The sequence below is a fragment of the Alosa alosa genome, chromosome 14 (assembly GCF_017589495.1).
Source record: "Alosa alosa isolate M-15738 ecotype Scorff River chromosome 14, AALO_Geno_1.1, whole genome shotgun sequence".
Classification (NCBI taxonomy): Eukaryota; Metazoa; Chordata; class Actinopteri; order Clupeiformes; family Clupeidae; genus Alosa; species Alosa alosa.
The window spans coordinates 12,312,136-12,333,970 of NC_063202.1; the positions used below are offsets into that span (position 1 = coordinate 12,312,136).

Here is a 21,835-nt window from a genome sequence, read left to right on the forward strand (position 1 = left end):
GTCACATGATTGGTTGTCAACCTTAGCAACAGAGCGCCATTTTAACGAAATCCTGGGGAAGTACGAAGACGAAAAGAGAGTCTTTCTGAATTATTATAAGAGCTTCTAACATAGTCAAATTCGACGAATAGACCAAACATATCATGCTTTGATTATTTCAAGTATATCTGATCTGACGTTTAGCTGGACTGGGGAGTATTACAATTGCAAACCAGGTAAGGTTGCAACAAGGCAGTCGCTCATTGGATAATTCGTCGAGGCTGAAGTCAGTATGGAGACACACAAGTACTCAGGATTTTCTTACGGGAGGGAGATATCAGACAGCTTCAGAAAACATCAGTATGAGTGTGCGGTGTAGAAAGCTATTGTATAATGTCCTTAAAATAGTGATACATTTTCTTAATTTAAGGTTTATATGATTATGTTACACAAGCTAATATTCTAGCCATCTTAGTCACAGGCCTCAAGTTGTCCTTGTCAGGCGCTTAGCTACTTTTGCCGTTTGTGGAATGACTCAGACATGGCTCTTTGCTTTGCTTATGCGCGGAGGGCAGACCTGAGTCAGATTCTATGTAGTCGGAGGCGCAGTCCCAACGCTGCTCTGTTAGACTCCATAGTTATGCCAAATCAGGCTAGAAACAAGTCATAGCGCGTTGTGGGTTGTAATTAACGTGTTACTGACACAGTCTGGTATTTGTGCTACATATATAGCAGGCCACGGCCTCAAGAATGACAACCAGGCATCATTTGCATCAACATTGCATGTCTAAATGAGTCGCCCCTTGAAGTCCCCCCAGCTTTGGTCAGATCATGGTGCTGGATCCAAAAGCTAGCCTCTATAGTGAATTACAGATGAGACAGGGACGTTGATGCAGTCCTGCCCCCAAGGAGCCATATTTGTCATGTTTGGCTATACAAGGGCCATCAAACACTATATATGGCTATTTTACTAATCACCCTAGATTACCACATGCTGTGTGCCACTGAGACCTTAATATGATTGATTTTATATTATGTGTGTCTGTGCGTGCGTGTGTGTGTGTGTGCGGCCAAATGACTTGCAAAATACTGCTCCATCTCAGCCAGTGTCAAATATGTTCAGTTTATCAAATATGGTGTCAAAGATATTTTGTTTATCAAATATGGTGTCAAATATGTTTTGTTTATCCTTAAGTGTTGTAAATGGACAAACCTGCAAAAATGTGTGAGCCGTGTAGACCTGTCACCTCTACCCAAAGTTTGGATCTTGTTTTCCTTGCCTGCCTTTTGGATTCAAAAGCAAGCCTTTTAATGTGTGTGTGGGTGTGGTATGTGTGTGTGTGTGGTGGAGGGTGGTGGAGATGGAGGCTGTGTTTGAGGACGCGGAGGTAAGGCTGGAGGAGGAGGTGGAGAGCTGCTACTCCTCGCTGGAGGTTCCTTCACCCAAGAGGAGGAGAAAGCCCAAAGGCCACGCAGAACGTCTCGACAAAACAAAGAAACCCAGGTACACACACGTGCATGCTCGCACACACACACACATGCACACACACACAAAACATATTGATTGATTGATTGATTGATTGATTGATTCTGATATGACATTGATTCTGCAGTAATCCAGAGCATTGATTCTGACGGCGATTGTCAACTTGGTATACTGTTAACCTGTTTTTTACATTCTGTTTTATCATCTGTCTGTAATTGTTTTGTACAAATGCATGCAAAGATCATTTTTTTCAACCATCAACACTGATTTGAGTATCCAACTTAATCAGTGATCTAAACCATATGTTTTAAATATAGTCTGTACACATTATTTTTACTGTGTGTGTGTATGTGTCATAATCAATGTTATCGCTCGACAAGCGGATATGATTAGCCCTTTTTTCTGGCATAGGCTTCTGACGTATCGGCCGAATTGTCTGGAATGTCTGTCATAAATGGAATTATAGGCCAAATTGTCTAGAATGTCTGGCATTGTGCTATAAAGCTCCACTGTTCTGGACCTTTCTGGACAGTTCTCGACGCATTGGTGCCTTTTTAGTGCTAAAATGGTGCCATGATGTTGAAAACTGGTGAAAATAAAGGTTGACATACCAGCTGTGCTACTTTGACGTGCACCAGGGTCTGCAACAAGAGCACCCTGAGCTGTATTTAGTGACTGTGTGTGTGTGTGTGTGTGTGTGTGTGTGTGTGTGTGTGTCAGGTCAGCGTATCTGCTGTACTACTTTGACGTGCACCAGCGTCTCCAGCAGGAGCACCCGGACTTGCCGCAGTCGGAGATTAACAAGCGCATCAGCGAGAGCTGGAGGAGGCTCAGCGTGGCCGATAAGGCCTTCTACCTGGACCGGGCCTTGATGGAGCGGGACGGACTCACGCAGGTCAGCAGAACCCAGCCGAGTGCTGTCAGAACTGGTTTCACTAGAGCAGAACTAACTACTATCATAGATCATATCATAACACATCTGATCTGATTGGGGCAGCCGTGGCCTACTGGTTAGCGCTTCGGACTTGTAACCGGAGCGTTGCCAGTTCGAACCCCGACCAGTAGGCCATGGATGACGTGCCCTTGAGCAAGGCACCTAACCTCTCACTGCTCCCCGAGCGCCGCTGTTGTTGCAGGCAGCTCACTGCATCAGGATTAGTGTGTGCTTCACCTCACTGTGTGCAGTGTGTTTCACTAATTCACAAATTGGGATAAATGCAGAGACCAAATTTCCCTCACGGGATCAAAAGAGTATATATACTTATACTTATACTTATAGCACATCTGGTCTGATTATAGCTTAACTAACACAAGGCAAAGGAATGCTCCACAGGTAGCGATGCTCACTGGCATTCTAAATAAGTCTTACATCTTAAATAGAGAGAGGAGCTGCACTCTCTGTTCCTTTTTTTTCACTCTTTATTTACAACGCCTCATCGGGTTCCTTCCCCGACCTACGACCTCTCCTCTTTGACCCCACAGAGAGCCGTCTCAGCTGTTGCGTCCCAGGATGTTCCGGGGTTCCGGAGGATTCTCCCGCGGGCGAGCTTTGTGCTGCTGCCGAAAGGCGGTGTGCTGGACGAGCAGGTGGCCGGGGCAGTGGAGGTGTGTGTGGACGCCGGCGGCGAGTCTCCGCTATTCTCTCCGATGGCGCTGGGCAGCGAGGTGGAGCTGGCCGAGCAGAGCGTCGCCATGGAGATGCCTAGGGATGACACAGCTGCGGCCGCCTCTGTCGCTGTGGCAACGCTGCCTCAGCCACACACTCTCACACACACGCCGGCCAGCTGCCCCATCAAAGAGCAGGAGGCTACACACACGACTGCAGTTGGCATGGCGATGGAGGAGGGGCTGTTGAAGACAGACTCCACCCACCTGGTGGCCATCATACCCAATCAGGTGAGCAGCTGGATTTGATTGGCAGTTTGAAATGTGACTGAGGAGCTGTAAGGGCCATGTGTGGAGTTGCGACCCCTGACCCCTGACCCTTGACCTTTGACCCCAACTGTTGCAGAACGTTCTGGAGAGCAAGGTCATGACCCCCGCCAGCTCCGTGCTCATGCTGCCCCTCATGTCCAGCGTGGACTCCGCCCCCAAGCCTCCCGTCAAACTGGTGTGTGCTGCTATTCCTCTCAGTGTGTGTGTGTGTGTGTGGCGTGTGTGTGTGTGTGCGTGCGTGCGCATGTGTGTGTGTGTGTGTGTGTGTGTGTGTGTGTGTGTGTGTGTGTTTATGAGTATGTCTTTCCTGCTCTAATGTTCTTGTCTTCTTCTGTTAATATTGTAACTCTTTGTGGTGTGTGTGTGTGTGTGTGTGTGTTTAGTCCATCAAGTACACCCGGAGAGGGAGGGGCAGTTGCCACACGCCCGGCTGCCCTTTCACCTACGTCACACGGCACAAACCCCCCCTCTGCCCGCTGTGTGGGCTTCACCTGGGGGGCAAGTGGATCGCTGTGGTGAGTGAACACACTCAAGCACACACATTCTCTCACTTACTTACTCACAGACACAGACACGCACCCACACACACACCTCCCCACACACACACACACACACACCCCTAGATGCCCTTTGCCCAATTGGCTGATTGCCTGTCCATGTCACAGGGGAAGAGAGACTATGATAAAGCAGGTGCGCTGCCTGGCAACGACAAGCCATCACCACGGACACCACAGAAGGACCCTCCCCCTCCCTCCGCACCACACCCAGAAGAGGCAGAGCCTCCCGCCCATCTGAACTCTACAGCGAAAGCTAACGCTAAGGAGCACCAGACGATCGTCCGGTTGCCGCGAGAACGGCGGGCACCCACCCAACCACCAGAGGTCGCTGGCACGGAGAGTGTGGAGCAGAACGCCACGAGTGCCAGCACTGCCCACGCGGGCACCAGGACTGGCACGGACACGAGGCCTGACACAGCTGCTGATGGTGCTGAGGGGGGTGGCAGGAAAACCTCCAGGTGAGTCACTGCTGACGTTTTGTGTTTTGATCTGACAGTACTCGCTCTGACAGTACTCGAGAAACGGAGATCTTTGTGAAAAATGTTCTCACAAGTTCTCCTTCAAAGGCTTTACCCCGAGGCTGTGGGATGGGCCTATTCATACATATGTTATAACATGTATTTGTGTCGTGTGTGTGTGTGTGTGTGTGTGTATAATGTGTGTGTGTGTGTGTGTGTGTGTGTGTGTGGTCATGTTTTTTCAGTGGTCGTGCTCGAGGTAGAGCCAGAAGTGCAGGTGCTGGACAGAAGCGTCCCGTGAGAGCAATACTGCCAGCTCCCACCAAAGCAGGTACACACACACACACACACACACACACACTCACACACTGTTACGGCCAGCTCATTCCCAGACCGAAATTTGGTTCAAACCAAATATATTAATTTATTAAAGTAAAGCACAAGGTTACCAATAGCAAAATGTCTAGGGGAAAATGAATGGGAGTGGTGGCGTGTGTGTATGGATTGATGAAAAGAGGGTCAGTATGTGAGAAGCTAGATGAAGTAGGCCTAAAGACAAAAAAAGAGAAAGAGAGGTAGAGTTAGAAATAGAGGGGAGAGAGCAAAGTGCAAGTGTGAGAGAATCAAAGTGAGTGCATGCAAGAAGGAAGAAAAAGTGCCTAATGAGAGAGATAGGAAACCCCTTATATGGTCCCCTGGGGATCAATAAAGTATCTATCTATCCATCTATCACCCTAACCATAGGTGTAATCAATGAGGGCATTAGCCCAACCAGGTCCAGCCCTGCCCGTGCAGGACAGGAGAAGGCCTGAAGGGGCACAGGGTCGTAACAACACACACACACACACACACACACACACACACAGGGGCAGAGTGGCAATCGGGACTTTTCCCGGTGGGCCGGCCCATAGACTCTTCGACGCGGCCGTGAGACGTAGCCTACGCAACCAGCCTTTAGAATTCATCGAAATAATTGACTCTCATAATTCTCCGCGAAAATCTCCAATAATACACTAAAGAGATATTTATACCACTCGCTCACTGTCTATATCTCAGTCATGGTTAGGTTACCCTGCACACTCATCTCTCCCATCAATCTACTGATCTTTGTGTAGCCAATCTTAATTTAATTTAATTTAATTTAATTTAATTTCCACTAGAGCAGAGCTCTTTGTTACAGAACTTCCATGGTCACAAATAATTAATAAATAATTACATTTTTTATTTTTAGTTTGTTTTAAATTAACGTAGGCTAGAATGTAGCAAAGCCTCCTGGGAATAGGGAATGTGTTTCTGGTTTATCCAATGAACCGATTGCTGATCAAGTCTATTTTATAGAAATGTAGGGGGATAAATGAGTGGCCCCTCGTCTAATGTCATGACCCTATAAGCGAGAAAGTTCGAGGAAAACTACAGGATTTATGACAGTCGATGGATTTGTGTGGTTGCTTGTTGTTTTACACATGGAAGGCAAGAAGAGAAGGGTTAGCGGAGCTAAAGCATTGAAGTTATTGCTAGGCAGGAACTAGCACAAGCTAGTCAAATGTTGGTATATAGCCTAATGACTAATTAGTGGGCCATTTAGTGGTCAGGTTTCATATTTAAGTTAAGTCCTTCCCAAATGTGTAGACTTGGCTGCCGTTAGAACAGACTTAGGAGTTCCACAAAAAGTAACATAACATAATCTGGGTCCTCATCCAGATACATTTTTTTTTTTATTTAGTATTTTAAATTGACATAAATTTTGTTTGGGTTATTGATATAAGGGGGGAGGGGGGTCAGAATTTTCCCGGTGGATTTTAGTGCCCCACTCCACCCCTGCACACATACACACACACACACACACACACACGTTGTACACAAAGACGCATGCACGCACGCACACATGTACACACCCACACACGCACACGTTGGACACAAATATGCATGCACACACACACACACACACACACACACACACACACACACACACACACACACACAGTACTGTGGGACGATGGTGCCAGTGTTCTGTTTAAAAGCATCAGATTTACAGATTTACAGGTTTACTTTATGATAAGCTGGTAAAACATATTGTGTGTGTGTGTATGTCTGTGTCTGTGTGTGCGCGAGACCAGTTCCTTCCCCAGCTACTGTAGTGCAGTTTATCACTGTCCCTCCTTCCAACAAGCCCAAGATTGAAGTTAAGAACAGCAGCACCATTAAAACAGGTAGACCCCACACACACACACACACACACACACACACACACACACACACATTGCTGTCACAGTAGAAAGTTGTGTATGACATTACCATTATACACTTGTATAAGTGTATGTATATCCATGTGTGTGTGTGTGTGGTTAAGTGCATATATGTGTGTGTTTTCTGCAGTAAAAGTCCCCTGTGAAATCTCTGGTCTAAAACCCAGTACACTGAAACAGCTTGGGCACGCTCTACCTCCCCTAACCCCAGAGCAGGTAAACACACACACACACACACACACTCACACACACACACTCACACACACACACTCACATACACACACACTCTACCTCCCCCAACCCCAGAGCAGGTAAACACACACACTCACACACACACACTCACACACACACACACACACACACTCACATACACACACACTCTACCTCCCCCAACCCCAGAGCAGATAAACACACACACACACACACACACACACACTCTACCTCCCCCAATCCCAGAGAAGGTAAACACACACACACACACACTCACACACACTTACACATACACACACACACACACACTCTACCTCCCCCAACCCCAGAGCAGGTAAACACACACACACTTACACGTTCCCACACACACACACACACACACACTTACACATACCACATACACACACTCTACCTTCCCCAACCCCAGAGCAGGTAAACACACACACACACTCACTCACATACACTTACACATACCACACACACACACTCTACCTCCCCCAACCCCAGAGCAGGTAAACACACACACTCACACACACTTACACATACCACACACACACACACTCTACCTCCCCCAACCCCAGAGCAGGTAAACACACACACACACTCTCACACACACACACTTACACATACCACACACACACACTCTACCTCCCCCAACCCCAGAGCAGGTAAACACACACACACACACTCACACACACTTACACATACCACACACACACACTCTACCTCCCCCAACCCCAGAGCAGGTAAACACACACACACACTCACACACACTTACACATACCAAACACACACACTAGGGCTGCACAAATTGGTGAGAATATAGAATTGCGATTTTTCGGACAGATATTGCGATTTGCGATATGATTTTGGAATGTCAATGAATTGATTCAGTTCAATATTCCAAATGTCCCCTTAATTTGTGCAAACCCTGATTGGTGAGCACGCCCAGTGCACAATAAGCACAGGACCCCAGACCGACTGTGAAGCTCACCAATCAGAATGTCTGTGCCCCTTACACGCTACACACACCCACCAATCAGAATGTCTGTGCCCCTCACACGCTACACACACCCACCAATCAGAAGGGGCGGAGTCAAGAAGGGCATGCATATGAGAGTCATTAATGCAACTAAATTAGCTGTGCACGATTATTTGTAGCTTTTGCAGTTAGGTAATTGCGTTGGTTCATATTGCAATTATGATTGCGATTATGATTGTGATTTTTGTGTAGCCCTAACACACACACACACACACACACACACACACACACACACACACACACACACACATACATGAACAAACTCTTGTGCATGTGTTCTCAGACCTCTGTGTTATTAGTAATTGTGTGTGTGTGTGTGTGTGTTCTTAGAAGCCTGCGTCCCGTATGACCAGTGGTCAGTTTATCATCACAGAAAACAGCCTGAAGATGCTGTCCATGGTTCCCTTCAAGCAAAACACTGGTGCCAACCTGGTGAGGATGTGTGTGTGTGTGTGTGTGTGTGATTGTTTGACTGGTTTCCTACATTTGTATTTGCAATTCAAGTTTGTGTAATCCTGTGGGCTCTAATAACAAAGCTTTGTGTAAATAACGTGGACAGTAAATAGTCATCGAGCAAAGTGTCATACATGAACTACAGCATCGTGTGTGTGTGTTAGGACTTGGGTCTGTCGACGGCACGTGGCCGTGGTCGCTGTAAGAACCCTGGATGTGACTATGTGTACAAGAACCGTCATAAGCCCGCCCACTGCCCCGCCTGTGGCTGGGAACTCAGCAAGAACCCCGCACGCAAGAGCAAAGCTACGGTGAGATGCTAACTACTGCTGCCACTAACGACTCATTTTCTAACGACTAATCTTTCGGCTAATTTTTTGATTAGTCGACTAATCTAAATGACTAATTTTTAAAACAAAATCAAGTGTTTGTTATTTCGTGTCCATTTTATTTTGAACTCAACTGAAGGGCCAAAACGTGAAATGTCACCTGTGCCATGAACAGTTTCACCTTCACCTTCACATGGCTATCAGCCTACTTTTGTTAGACGCTCATGAAGTAAACTGTTCAAAAACATTACGTATTAACAATCTAAGCATGAGTAACTGTTCAAAAACATTATGTATTACAATCTAAATAAGTATGATTATGCCTCCCCCCGCAACAAAACATTCAAAGCGTTGATAATATTTATCCGTTTCCCGGTTTCATTCATGCATTGGTCACCTAAAACGTAGCCTACATAGTACAACATCCACATGCAATATCTTCACAACAACAAAAACGCCTAATAACGACCTATTCATTTGGACAACTTTATACAGCCCTATAAAGGCTAAAGTTACCTCTAGTTCTGTTCTAGTTTACCATTTTGTATGGCTTTAAACAGCGTGTGCGCTTCAACATCAGTAAGCATTATTCAGTATAATCCGGCTATAACGTTTTGACAAGCACACCAATTTTGCCTACCTTGTTCTTGCCCATCTGAAATAACTCCTCCAGCTTTGCTGCCTCCATCCCTTTGTTTACAAAAATGTTTTATATCCATGATGGCCTTGAAGTCTTGAGTTAGTAAATTAGCTTAACATTGTGTGCTGATAACCAGCAACCATAGATAGTAAAAGAAAGCAACAAGTAGCCTAGCCTTCAACATCTGTAATTGCTGCGATCGTGCATTGTTATTGTCTCTCCTGCTCAAACAAAAGGTGTGTACGTTAAGTTGATTTGGATAACGTGTTTACAAACTTTACTTTACAGAAAAGTGTAAATAGCCTAATGTCATGGAGTTAATAGGATACTGTGCAGAGTTGGGAAGTTATGTATAAGTATAGTATATATACTCTTTTGATCCCGTGAGGGAAATTTGGTCTCTGCATTTATCCCAATCCGTAAATTAGTGAAACACACTCAGCACACAGTGAACACACAGTGAGTTGAAGCACACACTAATCCCGGCGCAGTGAGCTGCCTGCAACAACAGCGGCGCTCGGGGATCAGTGAGGGATTAGGTGCCTTGCTCAAGGGCACTTCAGCCGTGCCTACTGGTCGGGGTCCGAACCGGCAACCCTCCGGTTACAAGTCCGAAGTGCTAACCAGTAGGCCACGGCTGCCCCAAAAAGTAGGGCCAACATGGTGTGAATACACACACGGGAAATTATCTCTCGTTGTTGAGTTGCCTGATGGTACACATAGTGTGTACGGCCGTACACCTGCAGGCGCAGTGACGCATGCATGGCGGGGTTTAAAACATTAAAAGTCTGAGTAGCCTGTTTACCATTCAAAGACAGTCATTGTACTTCTCAAGAGGTAATAAACAGTACAGAATAGCTTGCCATTTCATTGATAATCATTTTCGGGAGACCAAAAATAAATTGCTGGTCAATAGTAAAACGACACGCTGTCGACTAATTTTTATGGCCGATTACGTCGACTAATCCCGGCAGCACTAATGCTAACATTAATGTCAGCGCTAACACACGCAAGAGCTATGGTGAGATGCTAACATTAATGTCAGCGCTAACACACGCAAGAGCTATGGTAAGAGGCTAACATTGGCAGCATTAGTGTGTGGTCGTGTCTCAAACCGCACACTTCCGTTAGTCCACTGCTAGTGTGCACTGAGCCCTTACTTCCATAGTGCCCACTTTTCGATGGTTAGTACCGTCCCAATATCTGCACTATACTGTATACATAAACTAAGTATTGGAAGTGTGCAAGTAGGTGGTTTGAGAGACAGCCATTAATGTCAGAGATAAGACGCACAAGAGCAAAGCTATGGTAAGAAGCAAATGCTCTGTTCTGACTTGCGCAAGAGCAAAGCTACGGTGAGAACGCTAATATCAAGCTTGTCAGTTTTAACTCGCGCCGTGCGCCCTTGCGCATTACGGTGACTCGCTAAGGCTAACACTCGTAAAAGGCTAACACTATTTACTACATTGACAATCACAGGGGACTATAACTATTTAGACATACATTTAGAATAAAGCCATGATAACACACTAGAGGTTATGCCCACGCCAGCGCTAATGCCCGCGTCACCGCTAATAATCTAGATTTAATGATAACACGCCAGCGCTAATGCCCACGCCATCCCTAATGCCCACGCCAGCCCTAATGCCCACGCCAGCGCTAATGCCCACGCCAGCCCTAATGCCCACGCCAGTGCTAATGCCCACGCCAGTGCTAATGCCCACGCCAGCGCTAATGCCCATGCCAGCGCTAATGCCCACGTCACCGCTAATAATCGACACTAAGACAGCTGCTGATCATGACTCAAGTCAACAACAGCAGCAAAGATTTGTGTTGCGTTAAATGATTTATATTTAAACTAATATGTGTGTGTGTGTGCAGGTTGCTGAGGACTGCAGAGTTGATGCAGAGTGTGTGTTAGACCCATACACTCCGCTGACTGCAGCTCAGAGAGACGTCCAGAGACAGAACACACTCCAGTTGCTACGGCAATGCCTACAGATTCCAGAGAGTGAGGGAGAACTTCAGGATACACTCACACTCATTCAGGAGCTCAACAACACACAGGTACACAGACACACACAGACACACACACACACAACAACAACTCACAGATACACACACACACTTACATACATACATATTTTTGTACACCTGTGACAGTGTCTGTGTCTGTGTGTGCGTGTGCGTGCGTCCGTGTGCGCGCGTGTGCGTGTGTGTGTGTGTGTTTATGTGTGTGTGCGTGTGTTTATGTGTGTGTGCGTGTGTGTCTGTGTCTGTATGTATGTATGTATGTATGTATGTATGTGTGTGTGTGTGTGTGTGTGTGTGTGTGTGCAGGTGGTAGTGTCCTCTACAGATGAGCAGCTGAGTGCCCAGCTCCAGAGCAGTTGGCCGCGTTTCTACGAGTCGCCCGCAGAACACTGCAGCCTCTGCCAGTTCCCTCTGTTTAAGGGAGGACAGAGGTACACACACACACACACACTCTCTCTCTCTCTCTGTCTCTCTCACACATACACACACTCACTCAACACATGTCTCATGGCACTAGAATTGGAGATACATATAGGAAGAAACCTTGAGCAGATCCACGACTCAAGGGCCTGACCCATCTGCCTAGGGTCAGATAAATGAAGGTTAGTTAGGTGTAGAGAATGGAACATGGTGTTTAAAGCCACCTGAGGTGTATGTTACAAAGAGGTGGGATGGTTACATATCCAGTATGATAATGCATGAATCCCATTTAGTGTCAGAAAGTTCAAATAGTCCAGTGTAGGAATGAATTGTCTAGGGGGATTAGGAGTTGTCGTAGGGCAAGTAGTGGGTCGCTAGGCTGCACGGGCCAGGAATCCGGGTAAGAGGACAGCAATAGGGCAGTCGTAGGGATGGGACTTCAGGTGAGTTGAGGGCCAAACACAAGGATGGCTGATGACTGGTAATGGTATACCTCACAAGTGAGGTAAGGGGGAAGAAAGACAGATATAGAGTGGGTTAGTATTACTATTAGTCATGATGGTTAGTATTAGTATAATCATGATGGTTAGTATTACTATTAGTCATGATGGTTAGTATAACTATTAGTCATTAGTCAAGTTACAGATATAGAGTGGGTTAGTATAACTATTAGTCATGAGTTAAGTTATAGATATAGAGTGGGTTAGTATTACTATTAGTCATGATGGTTAGTATTAATAAGTTACAAGAACACACTGTTTACTTTCATGCACACATGCACTTTGAGTAACGTCTTTAGCTTGCCTTTAGTAATGTGTTTTCCTTCTGTGGTTTGTGTGTGTATGTCTGTGTGTGTGTGTGTGCGTGTGTGTGTAGCTCTGTTGCAGGGCAGGAGGACTGCTGGTTACTGACTGAGTCTCATCTGCAGACAGCCTCCATTCAGCTGAAGATTTGCACCAACACACAGTGCCTGGCCCTACACAGCCTCATAGATATACACCCAGGTACACACACACAAACACACACACACACACAGTACTGCACGCCAGCCCAGCTCCTTAACCACTACACTACCACCGCAGATGTTACTAATGACTAATAATGCCTCAGACATCAGATTATCAGATCACTTTATAGTCTCTTAGTCTCTATGGGCTGGTGTGTGTGTGTGTGTGTGTGTGTGTGTGTGTGTGTGTGTGTGTGTGTGTGTGTTACTGATTATTGTGTGTGTGTGTGTGTGTGTGTGTGTGTGTGTGTTACTAATGACTAATAATGCGTCAGACATCAGATTATCAGATCACTTTATAGTCTCTTAGTCTCTATGGGCTGGTGTGTGTGTGTGTTACTGATTATTAAGTGTGTGTGTGTGTGTGTGTGTGTGTGTGTTACTAATGACTAATAATGCCCCAGACATCAGATTATCAGATCACTTGGTCTCTATGGGCTGGCTTTATTATTTTAGAAATGCATAACACCATGTATGTATATTTATGTGTTTGTGTGTGTGTGTGTGTGTGTGTTCACAGGTCTGTTTAATGTGGGGAATAAGCTACTAGTGAGTCTGGATCTGTTCTTTAAGATCCGTAACCACCTCAGACTGGGTCACGATCCAGCACAAGCTGCTGTTGCCATATTGCAGAACGTCCAGAACCAACCAGGTACACACACACACACACACACCGCACAAATACACACACACTGCACAAATACACACACACACATATGCTTACAAAAGTATTGAGAGTAGCTAAGTCCTCTGCTCAGTCATCAGTATTAATTCTACTAGATTTATCTGCAGCCTTTGATACTGTAAACCATGACATTCTCCTTTCTATACAATCTGAACTGGGAATTTCTGGAAAAGCACTTGACTGGTTTGAATCTTACCTTAAAGGGCGTTCTTTCAGCGTGTCTTGGCAGGGACAGGTATCTAAGTCTCATGACCTCACCACAGGTGTGCCTCAGGGATCAGTATTAGGACCCTTGCTTTTCTCTATTTACACCACTTCCTTAGGTGAGACCATTCGCTCCCATGGATTTGACTATCACTGTTATGCAGACGGCACTCAACTTTACCTGTCTTTCCCACCTGATGACTCTAGTGTTTCCCACCGGATTTCTGCATGCCTTAAGGATACTTCAGCCTGGATGAAAGATCGGCACCTTCAGTTTAATCTCTCAAAAACTGAGTTTTTGGTGTTTTCTGCTAAAACAGCTATTCCCCAACAGATTAACATCCAGCTTGACTCAATTTCACTGACCCCAACTAGATCGGCACATAACTTGGGCGTTGTAATTGATGAACGACTTAACTTCTCAAAGGTCCTCCTAAGGTTCCCAAAGGTCATGGAATATCTGGAATATCATGGCATTTTGGGAAGTCTATTCCAGACATGTAAAGTCACCAAATTTTATCATTTTGGAGGCAAAGTCATGGAATATCAGAGAATTTTGTTGTAGCAGTTTAAAATTTACTTGCCAAAATACATTAATACAAATATATTTCCACTCAGAATTGGTGTATATCTGGTTATTAGCTTTATTGCTTGCTTGAGTAGTTGTGGTTAGCCCAACTTTGTTCATTCAATACCCATTTATTCATCTCCCACGCTGAAATGTTCTGACTAACTATGGGACTGTTCTGATATCTTTGGTCGGTATATTGTTCATTATAAAGTAGGTCATGGAAATTCAGGGTTTTTTTTGTCAGAGAAAAGTCATGGAATATTACATTTCACTTAGTGGGAACCCTGACAAACACACACACACACACACACACACACACACACACACACACACACACACACACACACACCCCACATAAACACACACACACACACACACACACACACTCTGACTCTCCGCTCCTCTGCCCTAGTGAGTACGCTGAGTGGGTGTGAGCTGTCGGAGCTCGTGTCGTTGGTGCTGGCTGGCTACTGGGCGTTTGAGAGCCTGACGCTGCGCGACTACAACGACATGATCTGTGGAGTGTGTGGCGTTGCACCCAGGGTGGAGATCGCTCAACGCAACAGCAACAACACACTACTGCTGCGTAATGTAGAGGTGAAACACACACACACACACACACACACACACACAGGGTGCGATTTGTTGGGGGGGGGGGGGGGGGGGATATCCTCCTTTGGACTTGATATCCTCCCCTCTGCTTAATTATTTTCATTATCGGTGGGGCAACATTTATCCCCCTCTGCCCCTCATATTGATTAATGCTACTTCATATAAGTACAGCGCTGCAACGTGACAACAGTCTAGTACATAATAATCTGACATCAGAAACACACCGTCACTGTCAGCGCTCGTGCTGCTGACACTGGTTGCGGGATGACTGGTTAATTTGGCCTTGATCATGCAGGACATTTCAGAATGTCGACTGTGTAACCAATCATAAATGGCGAGTTTCAATGGAAAAGTTAGCTGGACAAATGAAAGAAAACGAGAAAGATTCAGTGCAGCATATAGTCATATTTTAGAACCTTCAAAATTAGATTACTGATGCAACTGAGATGTAGGACAACTCCACGTAGAGTAGAACATATTGGTGAGGAGAGGTGAGGAGATACTATTAGGTGAGGAGATACTTGCTGAATGTCACAAAAAGTGTTACATATTAGAAATTGCTTGGCATCACTTACCTGTGGTTGCGGAGGACGAACGAGAAACCACTCGTTTGATAAATCGGCCAGTAGGCCTAGTGGAATAACTTTCAGAAATAATCTGTGCTGCAAAAGCGAATGTTGGTGGCTATTTAAACTATCTAGCGGGTGTTTTAACAGCTGCAAGAAATAGAGGCTTCATGGTCATGGCCCATGTTCTGGTTCGTAAATTATTTTCATAAAAGTCCAAGTTGCATCATAACTTCACTCTCCAAACTCTTCTCTCCAATGTAGCCTATTAACTGACAGTATGACAGTAGACTATTTATTTTCTGTACAATAAACACATTTATTTTTTCAACTTTTGCAATATTACACACTTGGCTACTGAACGCAAATCTGCAGGAGAGAGAATGCATGTACGCAGCGATTACAAAATGTGTAGGCTATTTGGTTACCAACAAAGAATGGCAGCCAATTCACTAACTCAAGACTTCAATGCCATGGTCGCCCAACGAAACTGATAAGATGTTTCTCTCTCTCTCTCACTCTCTCTCTCTCTCTTTCTCTCCCTCTCTCCCTCTCTAGTTCACGTGGCCTGAGTGTGCTGTGTCTGACGAGGTTCAGGTGGATGACTTCTGGCTGACGATGGAGAACGAGGCGCTGGAACAGGCCGCCTTCCCCTCCAGCCCGCCAATCACACGCTTCGACGCCTCCATCATCGCACCCTTCGTCCCGCCCCTCATGAGGGCAGCTGCCGTCATCAACACAGAGAAGGACAAGAGTAACACACACAGCCCCGCAGGTGGACACACACACACACACACACACACACACACACATGTACACACACACACACACACATGCACATGTACACACGCACATGTACACACACACACACACAAACCCGCACATGTACACACACACACACACACACAGCCCCGCAGGTGGGGACACACACACTCTCACACACACACACACACACAGCCCCGCAGGTGGACACACACACACACACACACACACACAGCCCCCGCAGGTGAACACGCACACACACACACACTCACTTCACACACACACACACACACACACACACACAGACACACACAGACACATGTACACACACACACGCACAATGGACACAGAATCACACAGAGAAATATTCACTCACTCAAACATTAATGAACTCGTATAATGGACCGTGTGTGTGTGTGTGTGTGTGTGTGTCTACACAGGGGACCCCTCCACTCTGGTGCGCTTGATCCATGAGGGTCATCTGAAGCCAGAGCAGATGCATGAACACACACCAGTGGAACTGCAGAGTGTGTTAGAGTGCTGTGGAGCTCCCACATCACCCAACAGCACCAAGGTACAGGTGTGTGTGTGTGTGTGTGTGTGTGTGTACACTTCTAAGTAGATAGATAGATAGATAGATAGCCGCATTCATTGCTAGTAGCCTGCATGATGGTTTCTTTCACTATTGCTTGTCAACAACAATTTGCAATTAAAATATACAAAATAAACGTTGTTTCCTAGATAGATAGATACTTTATTGATTCAAGGCACATGTCTGCTGCCAAGACACATGTCTCTCAAATGTATTTAAAGTAAAACTAGGAAGTTTAATGGGTTCCTCCGGACAATTCTTCCCACGTTTCATGGGAATGCTCTCTCTCTCTCTCTCTCTCTCTCTCTCTCTCTCTCTCTCCCCTCTTGTCTCTCTAGGAGGAGTTGTTGGAGAGTGTATGTTCCCTGTACACACACATCCAGAGTGGCCAGCTGACCGGTCCTCCTCCTCCCTCTCACCTGACTGCAGGCAGACTTAGTAAAGTCTGTCCTCACCAGGTAATACACACACACACACACACACACACACACACACACACACACACATAGTTTTGTGTCTGAACCGGCTGTACCGGCTATTTTATAATTTACCGACATTTGGCTGATGCTCATTTCCAGGCATACGCATACACACCCCTCAGATACACACCTCTCAGATACACACCTCTCAGATACACACCTCTCTTACACACACACACACCTCTCTCTTACACGCACCTCTCACACACACCTCTCTGTGTTATTCACACCTGTTTGGGTGTAAACAGTGTGTGTGGACAGGGTGTGTAGGCCTGGTGACTGATTTCTGTGTGTGTGCGTTTGCAAAACCAAAACTGAGATGTGTTAAGAAAGGGAGATGCTCCCAGGTTTATTACAAGCCAGCTCGGAGGAGAAACATGAAACAAGTTGCCTCAAGTCACCTCTCAATTGTCCTTTCTCCCAGCCTTATATTCTGTTAGCAGGGTCTTTGTCTTTGTCAGTGGAAAAGTTCAGACACGCCCCGGACATATGCGTGCTAAATTGGCGCCGACCACCTATGGTGAAGTCTGCCATAAGACAAAAGCTGGGTCGTTGTACATGACAAAAGGCTTGATTTGCAGATGGTTGAGGCGTGTCTTCACACAATCGTCAGTTAATGCAAAAATGAGGCAGACAGACTGATGAAGTTAGTCACATTTGTATACAGTATGTTCTTACAAATAATTTTTTACTACATGTGTGTGTGTTTGTATAAATGTGTGTGTGTGTGTGTGTGTGTGCAGGTGGTGTGTGGCAGTAAGTATCTTGTGCGGACTGAGAGTGCGCGGGACCACGTGGACTTGCTGGTGTCGTCGCGCTTCTGGCCAGTGGTGTATGTGGCGGACTGTGGCCAACAGGTGGCGCTCTGCACAGAGGCACTGTACCCTCCCCTGGCACGCAGCATGTGGGGCGGCAGGCAGGCCGCACTCAGCCACTCTCTGGACACACAGCAGGTCAGCAGCAGGGTGAGGGTGGGGCAGGGGCACGTCATGGGGCTGGAGAACTCTTAAGGGCTATAGAAATGTGTGAGGGTATATGTCAGTGGTGCTATAAAACTCTAAAGGGGGTATATTATAGAACTGTGTGAGGGGGTATGTCAGTGGTGCTATAGAACTCTAAAGGGGGATATTATAGAACTGTGTGAGGGGGTATGTAAGTGGTGCTATAGAACTCTAAAGGGGGTATATTATAGAACTGTGTGAGGGGGTATGTAAGTGGTGCTATAGAACTCTAAAGGGGGGGTATATTATAGAACTGCGTGAGGGTGTATGTAAGTGGTTCTTTACAGTAGAACTCTAAAGAGGGGGGAATCTTGGCTGTAAATGTGTGATTTGGGCTTGTTCTGTTGTACTAATCTCTCCCCTCTGTGTGTGTGTGTGTGTGTGTGTGTGTGTGTGTGTGTGTGTGTGGTTATGTGTGGTTATGTGTGGTTGTGTGTGTGTGTGTGTGTATGTGTGTGTGTGTGTAGCCGGTGTTGTGTGAGGAGCTGCAGGAGCACCTCCAGAACTCTGACCCGGCGCTGTTGGACACGTCCAGTTTGGACTCCTCTCCTCTGCACCCCCTCACACACTCCGCCTCTCGCTGGGTGCTGCAGCCCCCGACACACGCACACCCACACCCACACACACACACACACCCACACACACACACACACACACACCGCTCCACAGACGCCTGCTCTGCGCTGCAGCCCTACCTCAACTCCGTCCAGGAGGAGGGCTCGAACGAGGACGCCACTGCCCCGGGTGCCCTGCGGGACCAGGAAGTGACCTTTGAGAACGCGGCGTTCTACTTCCTGTACAACCGTCTGCTGGACTTCCTGTGGAGCCGCGAGGTGGTGAACGGGCAGATCTCCGAGGTGCTGCAGAACTGCGGGCCGGGAGAGGTGGTGATCAGGGACGCCCTCTACAGGCTGGGAGTGGCACACATCAACACCCAGCACGAGGACATGCAGGAGGAGCAAACGCACGAGTGAGAGAGAGATGGAGGGATGCACAGAGAGGAGAGAGAGAGAGAGAGACAGGGTGAGTGATGGAGAGAGAGAAAGAGAGAGAGAAGAATGATGGAGAGAGAGAGAGAGTTATGCACAGTAACACAATACACAAGGAACCACATAGACAGAGTGAGAGAAAATGTGAGTGTGAGTGTGTGTGAGTGTGTGTGAGTAAGTGTGAGTGTGTGTGTGTGAGTGTGAGTGAGAAGGAGAGAGGGTAAGAGAGAGGAAGAGGTGTGTTTTAATGCAGTTGTTCTGAGGGCCCTGAAGAGATTACTCAGTAGAATGAAATGCTGCCCTCTATCTGTGGAGCGGGAAACAGCAACTCATACCTGAGGACGTTGTGTGTGTGTGTGTGTGTGTGTGTGTGTGTGTGTGTGTGTTGCCTGTTGCATAGTATCTGCTGTTGAAAAGGCGAAAGTGGAAGGGAGAGTAATTCCCCTCTGTGGCCAGCAGGTGGCGGTACAGCACTGTGAGATGTACGTGAGTGAGGCAGTGGTCAATATGCGGGAGGGGTGTCATTCGTGTGTGTGTTGTGTGTGTGTGTGTGTGTGTGTGTGTGTGTGTGTGTGTATTTAACTATATTTAAGTGTGTTTGGAAACCTGACTGTGTATTATGTTGAACACATGAATTTTTGGTGCTTTTACAGACACATAACTTAACACAACCAGCAGATAATTATCATATTTGTTTGTGTTTTATAGAATATTCATATTCAGGGGTTATCATTATATTACAAGTGGCCTGTAACTGAAAGTGCTGGTGTGTGTGTGTGTGTGTGCTATTATGTGTGTTAATATTTTAACTAATAATGTACAATATACAGTACTCTGCCCTCTGAATGTAAAGATGAACTTTGATCTCTGAAATTGCCTACATTTGTGTGCTTCTGTGTGTGTGTGTGTGTGTGTGAGAGAGAGAGATTAGATAATATAAATGTCTTGTCTTGGATGTTGCATCATATTGAAGACGCTTTTGTGGTGAAATAAATTAAAGGTGAATCTGCTCCAAGTGTCTCTGGGTGATGATCTCACATCCTGTCCGCTGCGAATGAGGAAGACCAGACCAGTGGAGCAGAAGTTGGATTTTTTGAAGTTGGGTTATTTGAAGCAGTTTCTGTGGTTATGGAAAGATTTACATTTATTCAGTTCCTTCCTGCTTTGGGATTGCTCAATCTCTCTCTCTCTCTCTTCCTCTCTCTCCTTCTCTTCCTCTCTCCATCCCATCCTAACTCTATCCTTCTTCCTCTCTCTCCATCACATCCTAACTATCCTTCTCTCTCTCCATCCCATCCTAACTCTTTCTCTTCCCCTCTCTCTCCATCCCATCCTAACTCTATCCTTCTCTCTCCCCTTCTCTCTCTCTCCATACCATCCTAACTCTATCCTTCTCTTCCTCTCTCTCTCTCTCTCCATCCCATCCTAACTCTATCATTCTTCCTCTCTCTCTCTCTGTCCCATCCTAACTCTATCCTTCTCTTCCTCTCTTGTCTCGTATTCCACGCAGCAGCCAGGGGATGTGTAGTGCGTACTGCTTGGTCAGACAGATGCAGGAGTATGTGAAGCCAGAGGAAACCGGCTTTAGAATAGAATAGAATTCTTTAATGTCATTGCACAGAATACAACGAAACCAGCTTTAATGGTTGGCACAAACCTGAATACAGCTATAAACTTTATATCGAAGAGGATTTATATTGAACATTTCAGAACATTTCATTTCATTAACATGTGGAAGAATACAGTTGGAAAGAATACATTATCATTTCATTAACATGTGAATAAGAATATAGTTTGATAGATACATGATATTGAAGATTACACACCAGCAGTCTCCAGACAAATTGCAAAAATATACAATCACCATCATGACCTCCTGACCCCAGGGGCGTGGCAGAATGCCCACACTACCCATCATGACCTGACCCCAGGGGCGTGGCAGAATGCCCACACTACCCATCATGACCTCCTGACCCCAGGGGCGTGGCAGAATGCCCACACTACCCATCATGACCTCCTGACCCTAGGCCCAGCAAGCCTGGCGCACAAAATTCTACAAACTCACCATCTGTGAGACTTGCACGATGGCGTCTTCTACAACACACACTGGACTCAGAGATGACCGCTACAGCCCACCTCCTTTAGACAGACACACAGGAGACAGGGGCTACTGCTCTACAACTCAAATCATTTTTCTGTTTTTAATTTTATTTATCATTTCATTTAACCCGCTGAGTCTCATTGAGATCTAGCATCTCTTTCAAGGGAGCCCTGGGCTCGCAAAAGTAAATTAGAAAAAAAGTACGCTAAGAGCAAGTCTGAAGACAAAGACTGACGTTGAGGCAGCATTTCAAACTTGTACCCATCATCAGTGAAGTTGATATATTAGATAGTTTTACAAATTCAACAGCGATAACACTCACCCCTAAGACACCTTTAGAGCAGTGAGATGCTGTGGGGTGCTGACCGGTCTGTCCTGTTCTTTCTTTTGTCCTGTCTTATATGTTGTTTTATGTCTTATATGTCACTATGCCTGCATAGGGAAATTGCCCCTCGGGGACAAAATAATTTAATTGCCC

The 21,835-nt window shown here is 46.1% G+C and overlaps 2 protein-coding genes across 5 annotated transcripts in view; one reads left to right on the plus strand and one right to left on the minus strand.

Moving 5' to 3' along the window:
- Positions 1-51: 51 nt before the first annotated feature.
- Positions 52-20,265, plus strand: hmgxb3 (HMG box domain containing 3). Of its 2 annotated transcripts, none has more exons than XM_048263445.1 (22): positions 52-215; positions 1,331-1,483; positions 2,186-2,360; positions 2,948-3,361; positions 3,477-3,575; positions 3,784-3,915; positions 4,066-4,415; positions 4,661-4,746; positions 6,533-6,625; positions 6,792-6,877; positions 8,244-8,345; positions 8,531-8,677; positions 11,217-11,402; positions 11,676-11,800; positions 12,666-12,793; positions 13,316-13,447; positions 14,668-14,852; positions 15,992-16,208; positions 16,636-16,775; positions 17,126-17,245; positions 18,010-18,219; positions 18,735-20,265. In XM_048263445.1, the coding sequence occupies exons 2-22, from the start codon at positions 1,341-1,343 to the stop codon at positions 19,239-19,241; spliced, it is 3,777 nt and encodes a 1,258-aa protein (XP_048119402.1). In that variant the 5' UTR covers positions 52-215; positions 1,331-1,340; the 3' UTR covers positions 19,242-20,265. The 2 variants fall into 2 exon arrangements, with proteins under 2 accessions (XP_048119402.1, XP_048119403.1); XM_048263446.1 differs by having other exon boundaries at positions 53-215; positions 16,636-16,769.
- Positions 20,266-20,839: 574 nt separating this feature from the next.
- csf1ra (colony stimulating factor 1 receptor, a) overlaps positions 20,840-21,835 on the minus strand; it is a 27,999-nt gene continuing 27,003 nt past the window's right edge. For 2 of the 3 annotated variants that reach the window (XM_048263450.1, XM_048263448.1), the window contains one exon: positions 20,840-21,835. This exon is cut by the window's right edge. The gene's annotated coding sequence lies outside the window, so the exon portion shown is untranslated. The other variant, XR_007195719.1, reaches the window with a different exon arrangement.